Here is a 22,998-nt window from a genome sequence, read left to right as displayed (position 1 = left end):
TGGCACAGCATCTCCCAGCAGGTGGGTGGGCTATGCCCAATCCTGCTGTGCCCCTCAACCAGGCAACTCAGCTTTTCCTCAGGCTTCCCTCTCTCTTCCCTTCTCCCTGCATAACCTTCTCTTTATGTCTGCTTCATTCTGCCCCTATGCTAGGCCAGTTTAAGGTCACCCTCCCCTCAATGGCAAAGCCGGATTATCCTTGTCAGAGGCCCCTCCAGTTCCCTAACAGGGTCCTAAGACTTTTCCCCAAGACTCTGTGCTCCTGGGCTTCCCTGATGTTTCTCTTTGTTACTGATGGTTTCTTAACCCACCGAGGCTTGAGATAGGACTAAGGAAGGAATGCAATCTGCACTCAATCTCCAGTTGTGTTTGTGCCAGAGACCGCCATCAAGGCTCTGGGCCTACTGCATGATGTCTGGATGCTTCTGATCAGGGTCCTCAATGCCTAGTACTTTCTAGAGGCTCTAGTCCCCACTGAGCGCACGACACAGCTCCACTCCCCACTCTCCCCTTCCCACTCCAACAGAGCAGGAAGTGGCTAGTCTGGGCACGGCCTAGACTTAGCTGGGAGGGAAGAGATGTGACATCTACTCTCAGCCCGGTTTTTCCCTTCCCTGGCTGCAGAGCCACTGGGCACACAGAGAATTTTCCGAACACGATAAAGGGGTGAGACTCGTCTCTGGGTCATAGCAAAGATCTCTTCGCAGAGTCTGAGCAGCTAAAATGTCACCGGTACCTGTGACCAAGCCAGGAATTACTTCATTCCAACCATCACTAAAAGAAAAGTCTCCACAAGTTTTCAGACAGTTTCCCCCATTTCCTAATATCTAACAATCTGTGAAAATAAAACGGCATCCTCTTAAGTAACCAAAGACCAAGGGAGGAATGCTGAGGAAAACCAGTATGATTTGGAGATAAATGAACAACCACACACTATGCCTTGGGGACCTGGCAAAGCCACACACACACACACACACAAACCCTACAGCTACGACAGAGCTGGTTTAATGAAAGATGAATCCCCCCAATTTCACATGGTTAGGAACTAGGAAGAGGGGCGAAACAAACCTGTTCACAGAAGAAAGGACAGAGCAGAGATGACAGAACAGAAAGCAAAATGGAAACAGTGGGCACACTGAAGGGCGCCTCTTTAGAAGGCTTGACAAACTTGGCAAGCACGTGCTCCACTGAAAGGAGGGAAAGGCCAATGCTGGCCTGGAGACATAGCCAGAAGAGTTAGCCAGACAGGAGAAAAGGAACGGCTCAGACTAGCACGAGAGGAGCAACTTTGTTGTTAGGCACCAATGACACAATCACTACATGCACACAACTCCTAGGACCTAACCAAAAAAAAAAAAAACAAAAAACCTTTGAAGCTGATAAGAGAACTCATCATCAGAGCTATAGGAACAAAATCTGCACACGAATCCAGTTGTATCTCCATAGGCAAGCACGGAGCGATTAGAAGTGAAAAATTAAGAAAATCTTAATTCACAGTAACTTTTTTTGTTTTTGTTTTTTTTTTTTTGGTTTTTCGAGACAGGGTTTCTCTGTGGCTTTGGAGCACAGTAACTTTTTTTAAATTTTTGTTTTTTGAGATAAGGTCTCACCCTGTCATCCTTGCTGGTTTGGGATGCACTACGTATCTCAAGCTGGTCTTGAACTTTTGATAATTCAGGCTTTAGCCCCCTGAGTTCTGGTGGTACAGGCATGAGCTACCACACCTAGTTACAGTAACATTTAAAAGGAAAAATGCACTTAAGAAAAAAGATGTGAACAAGGAGGCCCAAGGTTTCTGTGTTGTAAACTACAGGGGATTCTGGGGGAAGTTGAAGATTGCCATACATGGAAAGGTGGCTGTGTCTGTGGCATCGAAACCTCAGTCCCTTCTGTGACCATGACAGTGCTTCCTTACATGGTCCGCAGGTCACACCATTCCTCACTGCAGGCTGAACTGAAAAGACCGACGGACTGCCCAAGGCCAGGGCTAGGAGCTTGTGTGAGCACCTGACCTGTCTCTTCGTGGGGTTTTGGTCTTCCATGGCTTGCCTCTGGGACACATGCTCCATGACTGAGCATCCACTTGCCTGGCCCCTGCCAGGACCCTGTTGGCAGCAGGGCTGGTTATGCCTTCTTCAAGGCACCCCACTGTTGAGGAAGAGACCTGGGTTGCTGCTTCTCCATATTCTCCACCTACCCAATGGCCATTCTCTGAGAGCTTGGCTAGCCACAGGTTTCTCGGTGTGCCCCTTAATCTTGTATGTGTGTGTGTGTGTGCACACATACGTGCAAGTGCGCATGCGTGGTCATGTGCACATCTAGAGAGTGAGGGGAGATGAGACCAGGTGAATCACAATCTAAAGTCACAGAATCCCCACTGAGAGGCTAGTCTTTTTTGTTGTCATGGAAACTACCAACGTCGATGATGGTCGAAGAGCAAATTTTGGGTCAACCTTGGCAATGAGGCCCGCTCAGCTGGTCTCTTCTAGAACTCTGTGGATCCCTCCCTCTCCTTGAAACGGCACTAACACACACGTGGGGGCTCTAAGGAGTCAGAACCCTCGGTCCTCACTCTGTCACCCAATGACACAGTCTGGATCGTACCCAGCACTCATACAGACAGGACTCATTGCCTAAGTCCTATGCATCTTCTAGGCTGGAGTTTACTTCAGAGTCTCCCTGAGGCGGGTGTGTCTCCACCAAGTTGATCAGGGACTGTATTGAGAATACCGAGATTGCAGCACAACCTCAAGGACAGGAAGGTTGCTAGAAATGTGGAAAGTTCCAACAGTGTGTCCTGGGCTCTCCTGGAAGTCCATGCGGGCAGCTCTCTTGGTACCTCATCTTGGAAACCTGTGGGCTATGCTAGCATGGCCTTTGCTTGTGGGAGACAGAGCTCACTGGCTGTACCCATGGAATTTGACTGTTCTGCTGGTAGTGGCCCAGGGTCCAGTAAGAAGGGGTATGGGTGTTCTGTCCAGAAGTCAGTTAAGCAGGACATATACCTGGTGGGCACTTTGGGGGTTCTTTCCTGAAACTGTGCAGTTCTTGGGACTCTAGAACCAATTTCAGTGAATGTTGCTATGCACTTATGAGCTTGGGGACCAGGGCAGGATGCAAAATCCAGAGAGATGTCCATTGTGGTGTCCCTGGAAGAGACACCTGGGTAAGATATTGGATCAAGGAAGGCATGTTAGAGACCTCTGATCCAGAGATGGAGGATGCACCAGCCAGTGTTCTCTAGAGTAACAGAACCAATAGGATGCATGCTTTTATGTATATATTTAAAATTATTGCATTTGCAAAGAATATAAAAAGATTTGTTGTACTGACTCACATGATAGGGTCTAGGCAGTCCAACAATGGCTGTCTGCCTGCTAGAGAGACAGAGGAGCCCCTAGCTGCTTAGTTCAAGGGGCAGGAAGCTTTAGAACAAGAGGGACCAGCGAGGCCCCCATCTGAGGCTGAAAACCTGGAAGACCTCTGCAGAGTCACGGCTGTGATTACATTCAAAGGCTGAAGAAGGTGGAGTCTGGTGTCCATGGCAGCCAAAATAAATGTACCCTCTGAGGAAGTGTGGCTGGTGCCCTCCTTTTCTCATCGTGCTCCATTTGGGCCCCCGTCTAATTGGGTACCACTGCCCACACTCACCGTGGGCCTTTCCTTGTCATCTACTGCATGGTGTATCAGTCATCTCTGGAAATGTCCTCACAGACATACCCAGATGTAGTCTTCTGGTCCCAAACATGTCTCCATTCAGTAAAGTTAACAATGAAGATCCAGAATCAGAAGGCCCATTGTGGGGTCTGAGACGAAAGACTCCCTCCTTCCTTCTTAGCCTCTGGTTTCTCTGAGAAGGGTCAGGTGCAAGAGTTCCCTTACCAGCACCAGGCTGGGTCAGAAGCCCGCAGAGGGAAGCAGGCCTTGAGTGGAGAACGAGGCAGACACCCCTCAAGTCCCTGAACCTGCACCTCCACATGATATGAACCCGCTGAGAGTGTGAACCTGTTGGAGGGCATGCACATGTGTGTATACATGGATACCATGTATCTACATGGCTACGTACCTGCGGATGTGTGTTGCTATGTGTGTACAGAAAGTACATACCTACATATGTCTTAGCGTCACTGAGACCAAGAAGCAAACCAAACTCACAAGTGACCACCATGTGTGGTCACTCCAGGAGTATGGAGGGCCTTCTACCAGTAACTGGGCAGTTCAGTGTCCCATGCATTTATAGGGACATAAGTCTTCAGACCAGCCAAGCTCCAGCCAGAGATACTATTGTCAGTGCCCTGACCTTCAATTTGCCCCAGACCTACCTTAGGTCTCTGTCCCTGTATTAGCCTCACCCCCATAGCTGAACCCATCTTACTTCATGATGTAGGAGTCCCCTCTGTATGCTGAGAATGTGTTTTATTCATAAAGAAACTGCTTTGACCTGTGGCAGGGCAGAATAGAGCTAGGTGGAAAAACTAAACTGAACGCTGGGAGAAAGAAGGCAGAGCCAGAGAGATGCCATGTAGCAGCCCAAAGAGAAAGATGCCAGACAGAACTTTACCCAGTAAGCCACAGCCTTGTGGTGATACACAGAATAATAGAAATGGGTTAATTTAAGATATGAGTTATCTAGAAATATGCATAAGCAATTGTCCAAAATGTGTTGTAATTAATATAGCTTCTGTGCGATTATTTTGGGTCTGGGCGGCCAGGCACAAACAAGAAGTCTCCGTCTACAACTTCAGAACTTTGCTCTACTATCCCATGTTACCCCTGGTCCCCATATTCATCACAGTGCCTCCCAATTCCTGCCCCCAGACTCTTTCCCCGATTGACTGTGCCACCTCCTAGCTCTGTCCAACCCCCAGGTCACTTCTGCAGGCCAGACCATCTCCAGCCTGGAATCTGGTGAAGGTTTGCAGGACACATAACCAGTGTGTCCAGGGTCACAGGTTTCTTGGGCTCAGGTGGTGGAGGGGCCCATGAACATTCTTGGTTACCTGAGCAAGGGCTGCTTGGGGTACGGTGGCTGGTCTGCACCTGGGCATGGCAGGGCCTTCTTGGTCACCTGTTTGTAGATGTTCCTGGCAGTCACTCCGATCCACAGCATGGTAGAAAGCGTAGAATAGTGCAGTGCAATGCCCACCTGGGAGGGGAGAATGTCAGCCAGCCACCTCCTCCAGCCACCTGCCCCAGCACAGCACCGCACAGCAGAGTCCCTGTGCACGTGCCGCCCAGACTTTCTGTGCTGGAAATGTCCTGAACCCTGACAGCTACTCTGAAACTCTTTAGGGACAATAAAAAAAAATGAGGCCAACAGGAAGACAGGTAAGAGATGTGTCAGGGGCAGCCAAGACTTTTAAACTGTTCCGCTGCTTGCTGTGTATGTGAGCCTGTAAGAAGCTCGTGGTCTTGCATGACTGGTCCCCCCTCTGCAGGACGTCTATGCCATCCTTAAGTATGGGTCCTGGTATATACACCTGCCTGTGAAATCTGGCCCCTCTCTAGGGTCTCCAAGTGGAAGGCAGGCACAATTGTACAGCAGGACTCCCAAAACGTATTCACTGTGGCATTGAATTTAAGGAAAGGCGCCTCCGGATGAGGCTGTGATACCCTGCCCTTGCACGGCAGAGGGACTCATTGCTATGGAAACAGCCGCTGGAGCCAGTCCCATCCAGCACTTTTACGCTAGCTAATTACGCATTCTGTACTGCTTCATCTCCATCTGATTCCATAAAATAAGGCTACCTTTGAGGTAATAACCTGACATTTTGAAATGACAAGTAAAATATTGCTATAATCGGAAAGGACATAAATGTTTAAGGAATACGGAGATTTCCTGAATAAAGCTAACATCGTGCCATTATAATGATTTATCAAATCCAGAGTTCAGTTTTTACTTATGAGTAAATGCTATAATAATTGATGAGGATTTGGGACAAGGTGGGGGGTAGAAAGATCGAAGAACTGTTTGTGGTTTCAGATGGCTGCATAGGTACAACCTAATGTGTCCTATGAGTTCAGCCTTCCCTCTGTCTTGCTGCTGTCCAGGTGAGCTGAGATTTATGGACATCCCAGGCACACTGGGCTTACCCCTCCTGGATGAGAGTAGGGGGTCCTGGACCTGAGTGTCAAGAGCCATTTAAGAATTTAGGGCAAGGGCACCCAGAAGAGGGGCGGGCAGCCACTGCTTGAAGGAAGGTCTGTAGTGTGGTTGTCACTGTCATATACAAACGGAAATGTCCGACTCATCCTCAGAAGGGCTCCCGACTTTGGTCTTGAGACATTGGCCCAGGGCCTTGAGGTGGGTGGCCCAGCTGGGAGGAGTGAGAGAGAGGAGGCCTGGCTGCATCCTTCCTTAAGCTGAGTCTCATCTGGGCTGTATGATCAGGGAGTGGGAGAAGATGTACAAAGGGCAGGCTCTGTCTCTTAAACACCAGCTTGAGGCAGAACACACAGGGAGGTCAAGGGAGCCGCCGCCTGGCTTCCAGACAGCTTGTGCTATTGAAAGGAAGAAGCAGGCAGGGCACCCTCCCTTGCTTCCGGACCCAGGGCCAGCACTGACGCACATTCATTATGTGGGACTCATAGCAGCCGTCTGCTTTGTTTATGATGTCACTTAGTACTTTAATGAGACTCACGGTCATCTTTCTGTTGCTATGACAACTGTCTGTTCTGGCTAGCCATCCAGAGCTCTGGACCACTTCTCCTGGCTGTTTTGTGGTGATGCTGAGCTTGGATGTGGAGGGGCTGGGACTCCTGTACTCAGTCACCTGGTTGCTAATCTACGTCTAGCTCTCAGTGAGCTCGCTTTTAGCCTGCTCCTTCTCAGGCATTTCCCTCTTGGCAGGTAAGGGAGCAGTTGTGCTGTGTGAGCTGGGCCAGCTCCTGACCTAGCAGGCTTCTGATTAAAGCCAGCCTGGCCTCTGGCTCAGGGAGGCCTCAGAAGCCATAGACAACCCCACTTCTGCTTATAGGCATGGGGAATTAAGTGTCCTGGTGCGGTGGAGATTGTCACCTCTAGAGTGCTTTGTGGGAACTGAGGTCCTCACCCTTTAGCTCTTCTTTACCTGAGTTCCCCCACTTCCCCATTGCCCTTGCAGCAGTTCTGTGTCCCCCAAAGCTCACCTGCCTGTGGCTCTTTCTTTCTCTCCTTAGTCTGTTGTCCACAGCTTCTCCCAATATAGCCCGGCAGACGTGTTTCCATTGGTCCCACATCCCTAACACTGCCTGGGCCTGGAGGTGTGTTGCCAAGTAAGGGATGAATAGAGATTGGTCACTCCAGGAAAAGCCACAGGAGACCAGAAGGTGGCTGCTTTCTGCAGTCCATCCAGCTCTAGCACACGGGGACCCGTCCCGTCATCTGGAGTCCCAGCGTTGTTACTAAGGACTTCTCACCTGGGCATGACCCTCTCAGATCTTAGTTGGGAGGATGTTTCCAGGCTGGTTTATCCCCACCGACCAAAGCTCTCTTTCTGGTCCTGCACCTGTAGAATTCTGGAATGCCATGGATGCCTACCTTCCGGGACTTCATGGGGCTGGCCTGAGCCTTGGGCCAGTGCTGGATCTCATGGAAGCACCAATATTATTGCAATGGACGGTGTGGCCAGCAGGCCCCAGCTGTGCAGCACTTGGTGGCAGAGTAAAGACATAAAGATAACGACCCCCTCAATTGCCTTGTCTATGGCTTCTGGACACGCTTTTACAACAGGAGTGAGCGGGGTTTCCTAGCCCTCGCTGTGGCTGTGTCCAGCTTAGCGGAGGCAGCCACGGAGAAAGCCGTCTTCTCTCCCTTCCATCCAGGCATGTGGTACTCTCTCTTCCGCTTGTCTGGCCCAGGCCTGGGGAGTGGCCTGGCTTCCCAAGGTTGAATGTGTCACATAGTCACACATTTGATGCCCAGGGCACTAGAGCATTGGTTGTCTTTCAGGTGTAGGTGTTATGCTCACAGACCCCTCTGAGTCTCAAATGGCATCGGTGTGGGGAAGCAAAGTAGCAGTGGTTGACTCAGTTGGAGCCTGCCTGAGCTAGTTGGTTCGGTGGGAACCAGGTAGTTAGGAGGGTGTGTTCTCTTAGCCAGGCCGTTCTAGGAACAGCTGCTAAACCACTGATCCACAAGATAAGCCTCACTTTCAGCTAACTACCCACGTAGGATTACAGGTCACAGGAAAGGCAGAGGGAACCAGTTAGTGTGGCTATTGTCATTAATGTGGGTCCTGGGGTCGTCAGGTATTGGCTGCAGGTGATTTCTGCAGAGGCCAATAGCTATTCGCTGAATTCTCAACAGTGAGGGATACCTGAGGACCCACGGTGCAGGGGAGATGAATGACAGAAACCACCAAGGTCATTGGTGAGTTACTCTGGGTCTGTGAGTCCCTGCCTAACCTCACTCATGGAGCCTAGGTGTGGAGCAGGTCTGGGGGCAGGGCAAAGACAGACTCCCTGCTGTAGGCACGGAGGGCTTTCTTCCTTGGCTCTGAGTCACAACCCAGCAGGACAGTCCTGGACTTGATTTGGAAAGGATGCTCCCTAGCCTCACCTTATTGGGGCTCACAGGTTATTTCTGTTTCCCAGTTTAAGCCAGTCAAACCAGGTCATGTATGTGACGACAATGTGCCTTGTGATTTGAGATAGTCTTTACCATGCTGGGTGTTTCAAAGCTCCCCCTTCCCTAAGAGAGAACAGAGATGCCTGGGGGTGCTCTGCCTGACTCATGCAGGGATGGAGCCTCTGCTACCACCGGTGCCTATGGCTGGCAGATCTGCTCGCCACGTGAGGTTAGCACCTGGAAGGTCTCATGCAGCCCACCCCTGGGTCCTGCCTCACTGATCTTCAGGATCATCCTGTCCCCTTTCTTGTGAAGGTCACCATTTGTTGGACAGTATATGTCTAGGTATATGGCCCACGAGTCCTCAGAGAAATTGATGTAGTAAAGAATAAAATGGTTTCATATGGCCAAGTACTGAGCAAAATCAACCTGCTTCAGAAGGAGTGGGATTGGAATACGGACCCACTAAAGAAACCTCACTCTCCCCTTCAGGGGCACCATCTGAAGAAACACTAAGGTATTATTTATAAATGAACATTCGCTTCCACCTTGATAAGAAAGCTGGCATGCACACTTCTGTGTTTTAGCACAGGGAAGGCAGCACTCACCGCTTGGCAGAGGATGGGGTGCTTGGTGCGATTGATGCCACCAGCAAACACCGTGAAGGTCAGAGCCGCGTGGAAGCAGAAGTTGAGGAGCGCGTGCCGGCCTTTCCGGCTGATCCGGATGGCACTGTGGGAAACAGGGATTTCACATTAAAAAGCAGCGGTTCAGAGAAGAACATGGAAATACCACACCTTGTCCACAGTGGGAACACCAGGACCTCAGCAGGGCTGGAGGCGACCCATCCAAAGGACAGGACCATGGGAAAGATGGACAACTGGGCCTTGTCCACCTCAGCAGGTTCTCACTGGTGCATGTCTGACAGAGTCTGCCTTGTCTAGGATCTCAGAGGCAGAAGCCATGCTCTTGATTCCCAGGACAGCTTCATCTCTGAGCAGATGTCTGGTGCACAGAGAGGGTCAGACTACGTGACTGTTTGGTTCTGATAATATCTATGGTCACCAGCATGGCTAAAGCTCTGCCTAGCCAGCAAGGGCAGGGCCAGTATTGCTCTCCTTATAACTCGACCCCACCATGGCTGTGCACGTGTCTAAGTCTGCAGCTCCTCTGGTCTGAGCATGCTTCTCAAAATCCCTGTTGAAACTTAACTGCCAGTATGCTGGTATTAGAGAACGGTTGTTGGGGCAGAGTTCTCATGAATAGATTTAGCGCCCTTATTAAAGGGACCCCTAGGGGCTGCCTTTCTCTTTATACCACTGGAGGGCTCAGAAAGAGAGTGCCATCCATGGACCAAGATATGGGTTCTCATCAGACACTAAACCAGCTCAGTACCCTCCTCACTCTTGACTTACAATTTCTAGAACTATGAAAAAACAATTTCTATTTTATGCATTGTTATCAACTCTGTGGTAACTTGGGAGAGCTGCCAAAACAGACTAAGAACACTTCTGAACCCATCCAAACCCCTCCCACAACAGCACCTTGTCATACCAAGCCTTCGCTCGTGACTGGCTAAGACCCAGACCTAGGCATCACTCGTAATTGTGGTTATGGGTTTGGCTGTGGCTGTGATCCCCTCTTTCTATGTCTCAGTGCGTCTTCTAGGGATTCAGGCAGGCAGCAGTCACACACATCCCCATTCCCAGACATAGGCAGCCAGGAAAGAACTCAGAAGGAGGCCTCTGTCTAGAAGGCCCTCCCTAAATAAAAAGGCACAGTAGAGAGGGACTTCAAGGTTCTGCAAAAGCCTGCCCATGCCTCTTAGGATGCTGGAGCCAACATGCGTCCATTTCAGGATGGACTTATTTCACAGTGTTACAAGAACAGAGGGGCTGATGTTAAAAGGCTCCGTGGGGGCTGCAGAGATGGCTCAGCAGTTAAGAGCACTTGCTGCTCTTCAGAGGACTCCGGTTTGGTTTTCAGCACCCACATGGTGGCTTATAACCATTCTTAACTCCAGTTCTGGGGGATCAGGCACCCTCTACTGGCTTCCTTGGGCACCAAGCACACACACACACACACACAGAACACATATATACATGTAGGCAAAATACTCACACACATGAAATAAAAATAAATTAGCAACAACAACAACAAAAAGAAGACAGAGACCCAGGATGGAAGGTTTGGGTTTTCTCCAGTACTATGCCCTAGTGGCCACTGTTCCAGGGAGGGTAAGGAGGGCTCCCTTACCTCTGATGCAGGATATAGGTGATGACCGAGGCAAGGAGGCACAGGAGCATGACCGCGGTGCAGGCATACACCACGGGGTGCAGGAACTCCCCTGGGTACTGGGGCAGGGAGAGGACAGTCTTCAAATCCTGGAAAGGAAGCAAAGACTCAAGTGACCGATATGGCCGGGATTCCCTACGTGATTTCTCAGGTGTCTCAGGAGGGGTGAGGCTAAGAGGGACTCTGCTCAATGGCTACTCATACAGGGTGTAGGGCATAGTACACCTGGGATTGTGTCTTCCCAAGGCTGCTCAGCTGAGAGCATCTTCCCACGACTCTGAGAGCAGCTCCCAGAGGGACCACTTCCACAGTGCCCACACCTGCCTCGACTCTTCTTTCTATCCATGTCTGTGGTAGAGGGCGGGCAGACGCCAGCTTCCACTGCGTGTGCCACTGCTGCCCCCAGAGATGGTATAGAACACTCAGCCTCCCCAGCCCACTCCCTACACCCCACACTCCTTGACATTATGCTTTTGCACGACTCCCTGGGGAATTCTGCATCATGTTTCAGCAGCCCTAAGACAGTGGCATTGACCTGAGCAGACGGAGAAAGAGGAGTTGTCATGAACAGTCTGTATGGCCTCAGGACCTTTTCTACCTTCACCCGTTCTACTGTGTATCAGAACTGAGGAACAAGGTTCAAGGTTACAGTTCAAATGAAGGCATGGCTTCCCCGTGGTAGGGAAACACAGAGGAATGAATGTCTGGGATGGAAACGCTCAGAAATTTTTGTGGCTCTGGGGTCAGAGTCCTGGCCAATATGTTTGGACAAGAGGGTCAAGTCTCTGACTTTGAAGGGACAGCTGGTCAGTGGGCAGCCAGGGCTAGTGCCCACAGTGTTCTCATAAGCCTCACGCTTCTGGGCCGTAGCTGGTGCAGGGCAGAAAGTCTGAGGGGTAGGTGTGGACATGTTGGCACATGAACAACTCTCCAGAAGACATGCGGCTCAAGAATTAGGATGCATGGAGCCTGTGCCCCTCCCAGATCATAATTTCCTAATGAGGCATTATGTTGTGGACTATTTCTTTAAACCAGGCAAAGATGTGTTACATTTGTTCCTGCTGCATTTGTTAACTGTGTAAAGATGTGTTGCATTTGTGTTGATTAAACAAAATCAACCTGGACTCAGAGAGGTGGGGTTAACAACTGGTTGACAGGAAGTAGCAGGGAGGAGCTTAGTGTGGGTGCTTTTTTTTTTCTTTTAGTTCTGGCTGTGTGGAAGGCAGCAAAGGAAGTTAGTTGCTATTCTAAATCTCTGAGCTCACAGATTTTCACCCTAGCCTTTGGATCTCATTGTCTGGAGGAGCAGAACTCCCCTCAGGCTATAGGCCGCTGGGAGTTCAAAGTGCACGCACTGGAATGAACATAACACAACACACTGGAAAGCTATCCCTAGTGCAGGCACTGGAATGAGCATAACACAACACACTGGAAAGCTATCCCTAGTGCAGGCACACTGTGTGCTCTCCCTTGGCCGCCACCATATCCTCGCCTCCTTGACTAGGAAACTTTTCCACATTGGACCCTGGGAAGGGAACTCGGCAGTCAGGATAGCCACAGGGTGGCCCAGCTAAGGAAAGATGCCCCATAGGACCATGCGTCTCTGCCCTGGGAAGCCTCTAGAAGTGGTGACCAGGCAACAACTGCAGGAGCCTGTGTCTGAGTGAGGACAAGGCACCTGCCATGGAATGGCAGTTTCTGAAGGGGTTGCGTCTGTTTCCCCAAGGTGTGTGTCTTCAACTGGCGCTTTCTTCCTGGACACCCCACATCTCGTCTGATGGCTCAGCTCAGTTATGTGGCATACTTAGGACATTTGCCCATGGGTATCTTTAGGACCATGGCCAGAGACTACCTCACCCTCCAAGCAACAAGAGCCTCCATTAAGACTGCCTGAGTGACCCTGACTACAAAGCCTAAACTCTTCCTGTAGTGTGTTGAGCAGAGGGTCCCAGACCCAGTGTAGTGCTTCCTCCTCTAGGACACTTGGTCTCTTTGGGAGCTCACATGTCCTTCCTTATGGTCTGTCTGCAGGGTATTTGCATTTGCTATGAATTATGGTGTTCTGAGCACCAAGGCCATTATTCAGTCTGTTCGGCTCAGCTGCTTCCTGTCAGACAGAAGCCAACTCTTGAGTCATGGAAAGTATGCTTGCTGATGAGATCAGGGTGCCCACACACCTGATGAGTTTGTGCTGCTGGGAGGTGGGGTGCCCCCTGGGGCCCTAAGAGCTCTGGTTCAACTGGGCCTAAGTGACATTTCCAGGTTTTTGTGCACGTAGGTCTTTTCATGGGGCTCTTAGGGTTTTGACCCAATTTGGCCATTGTTACTAGTGAGGGAGGGACAGAGAGAGAGAGAGAGAGAGAGAGAGAGAGAGAGAGAGAGAGAGAGAGAAAGGATGAGAGAGAAAGTGCAGTGCAAGCAAGCTTCCCAGTACAGTCCTTCCCTTGCATCTAGGTCTCGTCCTGGAACAAAAACTCTACAATGATCCCGAAGGCCTGTGGCTTGCAAGTCTTCCATGGCTCTCTTCAGGGTCATTGTCACTGTGTATATGGGGTGTGGGGGTGTCACAGGGGCTCGCCTTCCTGACAGTATCAGACTCTTGTGATGGGAAGGATCTGGGGACAGCCAAGGAAGGAAGAGGGCTCATATCTGACCAAAGCAGTGCTTGTGGTGTCCCTGATGCTCTGAGTTGGTAGCGGTGTTCCGCGTTCTTATCTCCAGGCCCTACAGGAACACCTGCACTTGGATACTCCTCTCTATGGCTTGAATTCACACAACAAAGCCTCATGGGAGGCCAAACAGAAAAACTAGAACTGTCTCTAGTGAGCTGACAGGATATTCAGAGAGTCAGCTTGCTACGCAGTGATGTGTTTTGAAGGCTGCTGTCCAGACAGGGTCACACAGCCTTGGGCGGAGGGGCTCAGTCTCAGCTGGATATTCACAGGGGTGGCCTCTAACTCTTTAGTGGCTTGTAAGCTTGGGAGACCAGACCTGAGGAGGTGGAGTCACCTATGTGAAGACAGACCTCAGAGACTAAGAGCAGGCTGACCCAGGGGATGACCAGTGAGCTAGGGAAGAAGTGAGGTTTGATTCAGCTTCCTGCTTGTTTGTATCGGAATGATCGCCTGTGCCTTTCTGCATTTTTAGAGGTGACATTTAAAATTCAAAGTAGGCAAGGCAAAATGGAGATGCATTTCATATTTTAAAGTTCACACATGGGCAAGTTCCTCTCAAGGAGTCTACTGTGCAAATGTTCCTTGGGCAAGATTCCAGGGATCTGACATGGGGTCAGGAAGAAGCTGCCTGGCTTGAGGACAAAGAGTCCCTCTGCCGTTGTGCAGCCAGAACGTTCTTTGGAGCAGGATGGTGAGCCGAGCTTGGCTCCCAGGTCACCACATAAGAGCTTTCAAAGGACCACAATCTGTCTCCCAGCCAGCTGTGTTGCTTGCTTCCACAAACTGCAGCTAGCATGCTGGTCACCACACGCTCCTGACTGGCAGCTACTCAGCTACCACTCACGTTCCTCAGGAACTCCGCATCCATGAGGTCTGGTGTGGAGGTCATGTTGATACTCCAGAGGCTGCTGAGCTCGTTATAATCTCATTATAGTGATACAGATCCACCCACCCTGCTGTCACAGAGCTGAATAATACCAAGTCAGGGGAGAAAAGAGGCCGCACCCTGATTCCTGGAAGTCTCCTCCCTTCTCCCATGAGAGCATGAAGACTGTACTGTCAGAGTGCAGGGCCTAGTAAACACCCACACCCTAGAGCAGACTGGGGGCCTCCAGAGTCGAGCTTCCCTTGGGGTAACACTCCCTTCCTACTCCCCAGAGCTGTTGAGTGGTGCTCTCAGCACTAAGCAAGAAAATAAATGGGAGGTTCAGTAACAGGGCAAAGAAGGGCCACCCCCGAGAACCCTCAGACAGGTCATCTAGGTCCAGGTGACATACTGTTTGCATTGCCTGTAGGGTGGATTGATTGTTCCAGAAAACACTGCGGCCATGCCTCTGCTCACTGGGAAATTCCAGAGTCCCTTTCTCTTAAGATGGCTGCTCAGTCAACAGACTCGTGAGTGTCTCCACCTCGGTGGGCGTATTTGAAAAGATTAGAAGGATTAGGAGGTGTGGCCTTATTGGAGGAAGTGTGTCACTGAGGCTAGGCTTTGAGGTTTCAAAATTCTCTGCCAAACCCAGGGTCACCTATGGATCAGGATGTAGCTCTTAGCCATGCCCGCCTGTTGTCGTGTTCCTTGCCATAATGATAATGGACTAAACCTCTGAAACTCTACGCCAGCCCCCAGTAAAATGTTTTCTTTTATAGGTGTCGCCTGGGTCATGGTGTCTCCTCACAGCAACAGAACAGGGACTAAGACCCCTGCCCCAACATACACCAGCAGGCATCCTGTCATAAGTCACGGCTCCCTCTCACATTTTCATCTTGTTTTAGATGACGGATCCTTTAGGCTTGCTCTGCCAATGGGACGAGCCAGGAAGCTACACAAGACCAAAGACAGGATGGAGGGAGGAAGAGAATTCAGCTAAGTAACATGACAGCTCTTGGTGACAGTGACAAGCAGAAAAGGAATCTCTTGAAAATGGGGATGCCAGGTCTGGTCACATTGCTTTCTGACCTGGGAGCTTTGAATATAGAGGGAGCAACTGGATCTTTCTGGTTCCGCTTCTAGTTTATTCCCTCCTCTTTTCTTCCTCCCTCTCCTCCTTTCTTCCCTCCGGTAATTTTTTTTTGTGGGTCTCTGTGTCAGTGTGTGTGCATGTATGTGTCTGTATGTGAGTGTGATGTGTGCATACATTTGTGTGTGGAAGCAGGTGGCTCTGCCTGCGTGCAGAAGCCAGAGGAGTCGGGCAAGTGTCCTGCTTTATCACTGCCTGCTGTATTTATTCCTTGGAAAGAGTTTCTCGCTGAACCTGGAGCTAGCCTTGCGGCCAGTTAGACAATCCTCCTGTCTTTGCCCTGCACGCCACTGGGGTTCCAGGAGCACAGGGCCATGCCTGGATTTTTAGATGGGTGGTGGGGTCTGAACGCAGGCGCTTGTGTTTTGCACAGCCCCGTTATCTTACCCACTGCGTCATCTCCTCAGCCTTGGTTCTTCTTCCTACTTAGTCTTCCTGGGTAGTCTTCCTCACCTCCATCTGTGGCTTTGTTTGACTTTGTTTTGTGACAGGGTCTCACTCTGCAGCTGCCTCAGCTTCTCAAGTGCCGGAATCACCCATGTGAGTCACTGTGCTCGCTCGGCTTGGTTACTTCGCTGCTTCTTCTTCTTCTTGGTTCTGTTTTCTTCTCTGGTTCTGTGCCAACCCAGATTGGTCTTGCTAGAGCCTGACGCATGTCTTTGCCTGTCTTTTCAGTGATAACTGGGCCTTATTGATCGATCAGCCTTCCATGGGAAAAGCAGAAGGTAAGTCACTCATTCGCTCAAAACACCAACTGGATATTACACGAATATAGTTTGCTGTCATTTTCTTTTTAGAGGGAAACAGGGGATGTTGAAATCATGAGAAAGACATTTTGAAGAGTATTATGGGAACTTCCTTCTGGCCTAATGGTAGCTTTCTCGGTGCGGATGGTTTAAGGGGAATGTTGAGTCAATGGCAACAGCTCTAGCTGGCAGAAAGGTAGCCCTGAGATGTCTAGTCATTCAGAACTTGGAATGAACAAAAAGAAAGAGGAGAACCAAGAACCAAACCAAACCAAATTAAACAAAAAGTGAAAGCAAAACAACAACAAAAAAACAAAACAAAACAAAAAAAACCCCCACCAAACCCTGTGAGCAAAGTTCTGAGCTGCTCTAAACACAGGCCTCTTTCACCTGTCTGTAAGGGGAGGCGGGGCTGGGCCATCTGCTGACTCTTAAGCGGTGCAGTCAGGCTAGGCTGAAATGAACTCATCACATTGGGTTCGTATATTGTTCGTAGCTTAGAGCTGCAGGTGTCCCCTCACCTGTTATCCCCGAGCTGACCTCACACAGGCAAAGCTTCCCTGTGCATCTGAAAGTGTCCACCGTCAGCCCAGCCTTTGTGACCTTCCAGCACTGTGGGAGGAAGGCAGTACCTTGGGGCTTGATTGTGTTCTGTAGACTGCAGAGCCAGGGCTTGAGGTCTTACCCTCTATATACCTTTCCAGTGCCTTTGATATTTAAATCATGCCTGTCTTATTATATATTTATTGATTTAATTGGTTATTATCAGTGTGTGGGGGTATGCACATGCCGTGGGTCCTGTGTGGAGGCCAGAGGGCAACTTCAAGGAGTGGTTCTCTCCTCTCCTTTCATTTTAATGCGGGTTCTGGGGATTGAACTCAGGTTTATAGGCTTCTGTCGGTCTTAGTGCCCTCTCTTGTCTCTTTTGAATGTGGAAATTGAAGACATAAAGGTTGTTGTGAATATGTCATGTATTGGGATCCTTGACCCCAAGTAGGGAGTAGGTGAGGCCTTGTGTCCTTGTTAAATGTGGCTAAGGGCCGTCCAGTGTCAGTGAGGTAAGCTCTGGGTCACAGCAAGTGAGGACCAACCGAGTTCTCTGTGGGAGTGCCAGCTTCCGTGGCTGCTACTGCTATTAATAGTGCTTAGAACAATGTAAGGCCACAGTATTGTCACAACCAACAGATAGGAGTAGCACCTGATTGCCAGACTCAAATATTAAAATGACAGGGAGCCAGGGATCAACCCCACATCCCAGCGCTCCGCACCCGGTCACCCCACACCGTGCCACCCCACATCACGCTACACAGTGCCACATGTTCTCACAGCACCAATTAATCATTAGATCCCACCCATGGGGGCATCCCATTACATAAGGCCACCTTAATCCTTCCCACCCTACTTTATCCTATTTTATTCCCGACCATCCTGCGTCACGCCGTGTCGATAAACCACACCATTTCATCCCACACAAGTCCACATCCTGCAGCTCCACACCATGCCCTTCTGTCCTAGGCTATCCCACGATGTGATGCTGCCATGCCCCACAACACCAGGCTACCTCATCCCTTGCTGTCTCAGTCCTGGCCACCCAGTCCACGTCATTCTCCACACCATCCACACTGGTCCTGTCTCATGCAATACCACGCTATGCCACATCATTATTTTGTCTTCCAGACAGGGTCTCTCTATGTAGCCCAGGCTGGCCTTAGATGCATGCCTCAGCCTCCTGAATTCTGAGAAGATAGATATGACCCACCACTCTGGTTTACACGGCCATGCCGTTGTATATCATGCCTCTCACACCAAGCAGTCCACGTTATACACCCACCCCATACATCCCGTACCATACATTTCATGCTACACCATACTTTGCCATACATCTCATAAGGTACGACTCAACACCACAGACTCCACACCCCGCTAGCCTGTCCCGAACATCCCATAGCACACTCCCACGCCATTTGGTGCTGCGCTATTCTACACCATACAACTCACACGATACCACTCCACTTCCCACCACACAGTCCCACAGCGACATCCCCACATCACCACACTTCCCACACTGCACTCCCACACCACAATCTCTCCCACACCACAGTCCACAACACACGTCCCACACCACACTATCTAATGCCACCCAACCCTCACCACATAGCTCCACCATCCATCCCACATCACACGCTGTGAACCACGCAGCCTACACCGTACATTCCACACCACAAACCCACAACACCCATCCCACACCGCACACTCCATCCTCCATATATACACCACACGATTATGGCACAAACCAGGACCATAATTCTGCGCCACGCGTCTATAACACACATGCGACACTACATGTTCTGTGGACGTGGCCTACTCCATCCACTCCACACCACAAAGCCTACTCGCTACATTCTATGCCACACACCTACAGCACATACCCCACACCACACATTCCATACCGTACATCCCACATGTTGTATCCCACGGACCCCACACTACGCCGTCTTCTTCCATACACTTTATACCCCTGCTCTGGGCCACACCAATTCACATCCCAATCTGCTCCGTTCTACATGGCATGCTCCGTACCACGTTATTCTCAACCACATATCCCACACCACGACAGAATATGTCTGCCACGTCAGTCTATCCTGTTTAGTTCCTCACCTCTGGTTGCCAGAAAACAAGTGCCAGGCACGTGGTTCTTATCCCACTAAATCTGGATGCTCTCAGGGAACAGCGGAGAGAAGGCAGGTGCTGAACAGCTCCCCCTGTCATTGGCAGGTATCGCTTTGTTCCCTGCTAGAGTCGGCCTTCTTGGTGCTAACTGTGAGAATCGCAGGTGACAGAGGGCAAAGTCAACCATGTCTGGGTGTCTGCTGGAATTAAACAGCAGTACCTATTGTGGGAACGAGCTGGATCGATTCTGAGTCTGTTACCTGCTGTGACACAGGGGCCTTTGGCTTCACACATTGGACATGGCCATAGGGAGAATCAGACAAAGATAATGTTTAGAAGGAGGAGCATGGCATGGCCTAAGTGAAGGAGGCTGGAATCCAGTGCTCGTTTAGCCCTGGTATGTGGTTCAGAAGACCAGGGTATGTGTTTGTGTCTTAAGCCTGGGAGCAGGAAGGGGGCGTTTCATTGCTGAACTGCGTGTTGGAGAAGCTCCAGTAGGTAAGGTGAAGGTACAGCCATGGAGGATCAGCTAAGGTCACACGGTCTGAGGACCACTGATCGTTCTTTCTCTAGGTCCCAGGTGAACTGCCCAGCACCGGCACCACCGACTGTAGATAGGCAGAAGGTGTGGCACCTCGGGCAGTCCACTTTCTGTGTCTCTGAGATACTCTTATCTGCCAACTATCAGGTGATAGTAATAAAACCCCTGAAAGTTCACAGACTCTGGGCCAAGCTGTCAGGGAGGCATTTACAGTATGGGCTCTTAAATGGACAGCCCTGGGCGGCTGAAGTCTGGCATGGCCCTTGTGTGGAACAGAGATCCCCACAGGGCTGCTGGCAGCTGCTGTGGGCGCTGCACATGAAGCAGGGGGAGCAGAGGGTGGGCACTTCTTGTACAGGGAAATGAGTGTAGGCAAGGGTCAGGGGCTTGAAGGGAGTAGGGGAGGGTGGGGCCGAACTAGCAGCTAATTTTGCCCAGTGGGTCCCACAGGGTAGACACGGTAGCCACCCCTGCCTCCCGAAGCTCCAGTCAGCTTATCTATCATCTGCCAAGGGTAGGTTTCCATTTTGCAAACATCATGAGTTGGAGAAGGGAAGCCACAAACCATTCCAACCTAGGGCTGACAGCCATGTTGGGTGTGGCACCTGGGGGCATCAGGGGAGAGTGTCAGAAGCCAAGGGACCCTTGAGCCCACGCTGCTCTCCTTTGAGAGCTGCCAGTGCCTGGAACAGGTAACCTTGCTGGGGTCAGGAGAAAGCATGGCCAGGAGCTTCGTCTCAGCCAACAACGCTGAAGTGATATGGCTTTGGATATCAGGGGTTTCTCTCCTTGGGCATTTTTGAATGGAGCAAGAAGCGAGTGAGGCAGTGACTCAGACAGAAGGCTCCTTACTAGGCGGACACACGGGTCTGCACTGAGCATCCATGCCCATGCTGGGCTATGGACACGTTCTCCTGGTGGTCATTGACATTCTCAGCACGCACCCCAGCCCGAGCTGCCCTGTCAGCTGTCCCTTGGGAGCGTACACAATACATTATTTACTCGGCTGTCAGCCTTCCTGGAGACCGATAGACAGCAACCACAATAAAAGCTTGTGGGAGCCTTCAGGAAGGGCCCCACCATGTCTTGGATACTGTTCCAACCCGCTGACCACACGGTCCTTACTCCCTTCTAGTGAGAGAAGCACCTTCCCCGCTCCTGTTGTAGCCGTAGCTGCCAAAGCCCTTGGGCTTTCTGAGAAGCAGGGACAGTTGGAAGGGCCTGGTTGACCTGACTGAGGCCCCCTCAGTGGGAGGGAACCTTGTCTGGGACTAGACAAGGTTCCCCAGGGCATGGACAAGAGCCCCGTGGATGGATGGCACTCGGCTGATTAAATGATTCGACATTGCCGTGTGCCTTGAGCTAATTAGTATGAACAGCACCAAGTGAGCCAGGGAGCAGACAGACCCTGGCAGGCAGCCAGAGACCCAGGGCAGCCAGACCCTGCTGCCCTCAGCACCACCCCCATCGAGTTCTCCCATCCCAGGAAAGAGCACATGCTGGACAGTTGCTAACTACCTAACCACCCCATAAGTTACTTTCCTGCCCGGGCCTTCTCCATCTAACAGAGGGTGGTAGCTCTTGATCCGGCGTGAATGCAGGGTGCCCTGAGCCGTCAGCCCCTTGGGCTGTGTACTCACCATGAGCCCTGCAGAGTTAGGGAGGCAAGAACACCGGTGGGGTTGCTGGCAGTGATCACTATGTTGCGCCCTTCTCCCCTCTAGCCTCCATGGCCATTTGGAAGGTCAAGTCCCAAACAGCAGTCACAGTGGAGCTCCTGGGGAGGCTACCTCAGAGTGACTGTGGCAGGATGGCCGAGGAGCTGAAGGCTGACCCACCTGCAAAGACAGTGCATGTTGCAGGCCAGTGCCCAGGTACACTCAGAGGGTACACTCAGGGAGCATCTAGTTCCTTTCCAAGTGTGCCCCTTTCTGGCTCCTATCAACCTGGCCAGCCTGTTGGAGTCCCTGGCTCAGGCTCCATCTGAGGCATTCAGAGAGGTGGTGATAATCATAGCTTTGGGACTGGAGGAAACCCCCCTTCTGGCAGCCAGAAACCATCCCTGGAGTAGTCCCTACTTCCCATCCCGATGTAAGAATGCTACTTGGTTATTTCAGGCTACACAAGCCAGACCAACATTATCAATTTAAATCAAGAGAATCAAATAAACCTGAATAAATCTCCCAGTCCCCGGGCAGACCTGGCAGGCAGAAGCTTCTGCTGCTTGATGTGGCTGGACCTTGAGGGCTAGCATCTCCCACATGGGCATCCTTGCCTGTGCTGGAACTATGTGGTCTTGCTAGAGCTCCAAGCCCTAGACTTACCCAAAGTTATTCTGAATCCACCTTCCAACACCAAGAGTGACCGAACCCCTCCCAGTATTTCTGCCTCAGAAATGGCCCTCATGAGTGGACACTGTGGCGGGCCGGTGGCTTGACCAGAAGCACCACTCCTCCCCTTCCCTTCTCAGACACCAGGAGGAAGCCACCCAACTTCTCACCTATTTCGGTAAAGGCTGCTGAAGAGGCACAGGTCTCACGCTTCTCATAGGCGAGATGTGGCATGTCCCTCGTGCTAGGGAACAGCGTTCTATGACGAAAGGCATCCGACTGGAGCTTGTGAGTGGAGTTATCAACAGATTGCAGGGCTGCAGCCTGGCCAGAGCACTGCGCTGGGGACGGAGCTCTGCACCCGGAGGGAGTGAGTCAGAACCCAGAAGAGCAGGCATCCAATGCGCTCTCTGCAGGCCGTTTCCAGCTCTGGGTTGGGGGACGCCAGCCGCCTGCGCGCCTGATTTCTGCAGTAGCAGCCAGGGGAATGAAGGACCGGCCGGGAAGCAGGAGCTGTAACCATGGGGACTGGGGGAGGCGCGGACCGCGGCAGCGCGCCGCCGTACCCTGGCTCCCTGCGGCAGAGCGGGAATGGTTCTTCCCAGCCCGGCGGCCCCGCTGCCCGTCACACTGCAGAGTCGATTTAAAGAGACAACCGACTAGGGTTTGCTGCTTGCTTCCAACAGATTCAGACAACTCACATTAAAGCATCTCCCCCAAAAGGAGGACAGGACGATGTTATTTCATTTTTTAAAAGAGATCCCTGTCTGTTGAGGGCTCCAGGAACAGGAAGGAGAAAACGGAAATTGATTTTGGAAGACTCTTCACAATCCTGGTATTAAAATATTTCTCAAATCCAAATATGCCAAAACTGAGGTGAAGTCTATCTGAGCATGAGTCAGCAGGGCTGGTCCTGCCTGTGGACAGAGCCTGTGTCTTCCTTAACCCCATTGTTGAACCCCTTCTCCCAGCCTGGGCCAAAAGAACTGAGTGCTGAGAAAGAAAATGTACAGAGTGTGTCAGAGACCAGAGCACAGGGTCTCAGCTGTAGTGGGATGGCCTGCCCCACGCTGGCTGCCTGAGGGGAGGGCCAGGGTCAGGTCTAGATTTTTCACAAGGTTAATTTCTTTGGGAGATGTTGGCATGGCACTTTGATTGAGAGACACCTGTTTGGG

The 22,998-nt window shown here is 51.1% G+C and overlaps 1 protein-coding gene across 2 annotated transcripts in view; it reads right to left on the bottom strand.

Moving 5' to 3' along the window:
• The window catches only part of Adgra1 (adhesion G protein-coupled receptor A1), a 40,480-nt gene extending 18,076 nt beyond the window's left edge, over positions 1-22,404 (bottom strand). Inside the window, exons 1-6 of one of the 2 annotated variants that reach the window (XM_005351449.2) lie at positions 21,994-22,404; positions 21,134-21,331; positions 15,924-16,240; positions 10,805-10,932; positions 9,157-9,280; positions 5,001-5,146 (exon numbers count right to left, since the gene is read on the bottom strand). In XM_005351449.2, the coding sequence (XP_005351506.1) occupies positions 5,001-5,146; positions 9,157-9,280; positions 10,805-10,932; positions 15,924-15,935 (410 nt within the window). In that variant the 5' untranslated portion in view covers positions 15,936-16,240; positions 21,134-21,331; positions 21,994-22,404. Of the gene's footprint in view, positions 1-5,000; positions 5,287-9,156; positions 9,281-10,804; positions 10,933-15,923; positions 16,241-21,133; positions 21,332-21,993 lie in introns of those variants that run through there. The other variant, XM_013347932.2, reaches the window with a different exon arrangement.
• Between the last annotated feature and the right edge of the window lie 594 nt (positions 22,405-22,998).

The sequence above is a fragment of the Microtus ochrogaster genome, chromosome 8 (assembly GCF_000317375.1).
Source record: "Microtus ochrogaster isolate Prairie Vole_2 chromosome 8, MicOch1.0, whole genome shotgun sequence".
Classification (NCBI taxonomy): domain Eukaryota; kingdom Metazoa; phylum Chordata; class Mammalia; order Rodentia; family Cricetidae; genus Microtus; species Microtus ochrogaster.
Note: the sequence above shows the minus strand (reverse complement) of the source record. Positions and strands in the feature narration are given on the sequence as shown.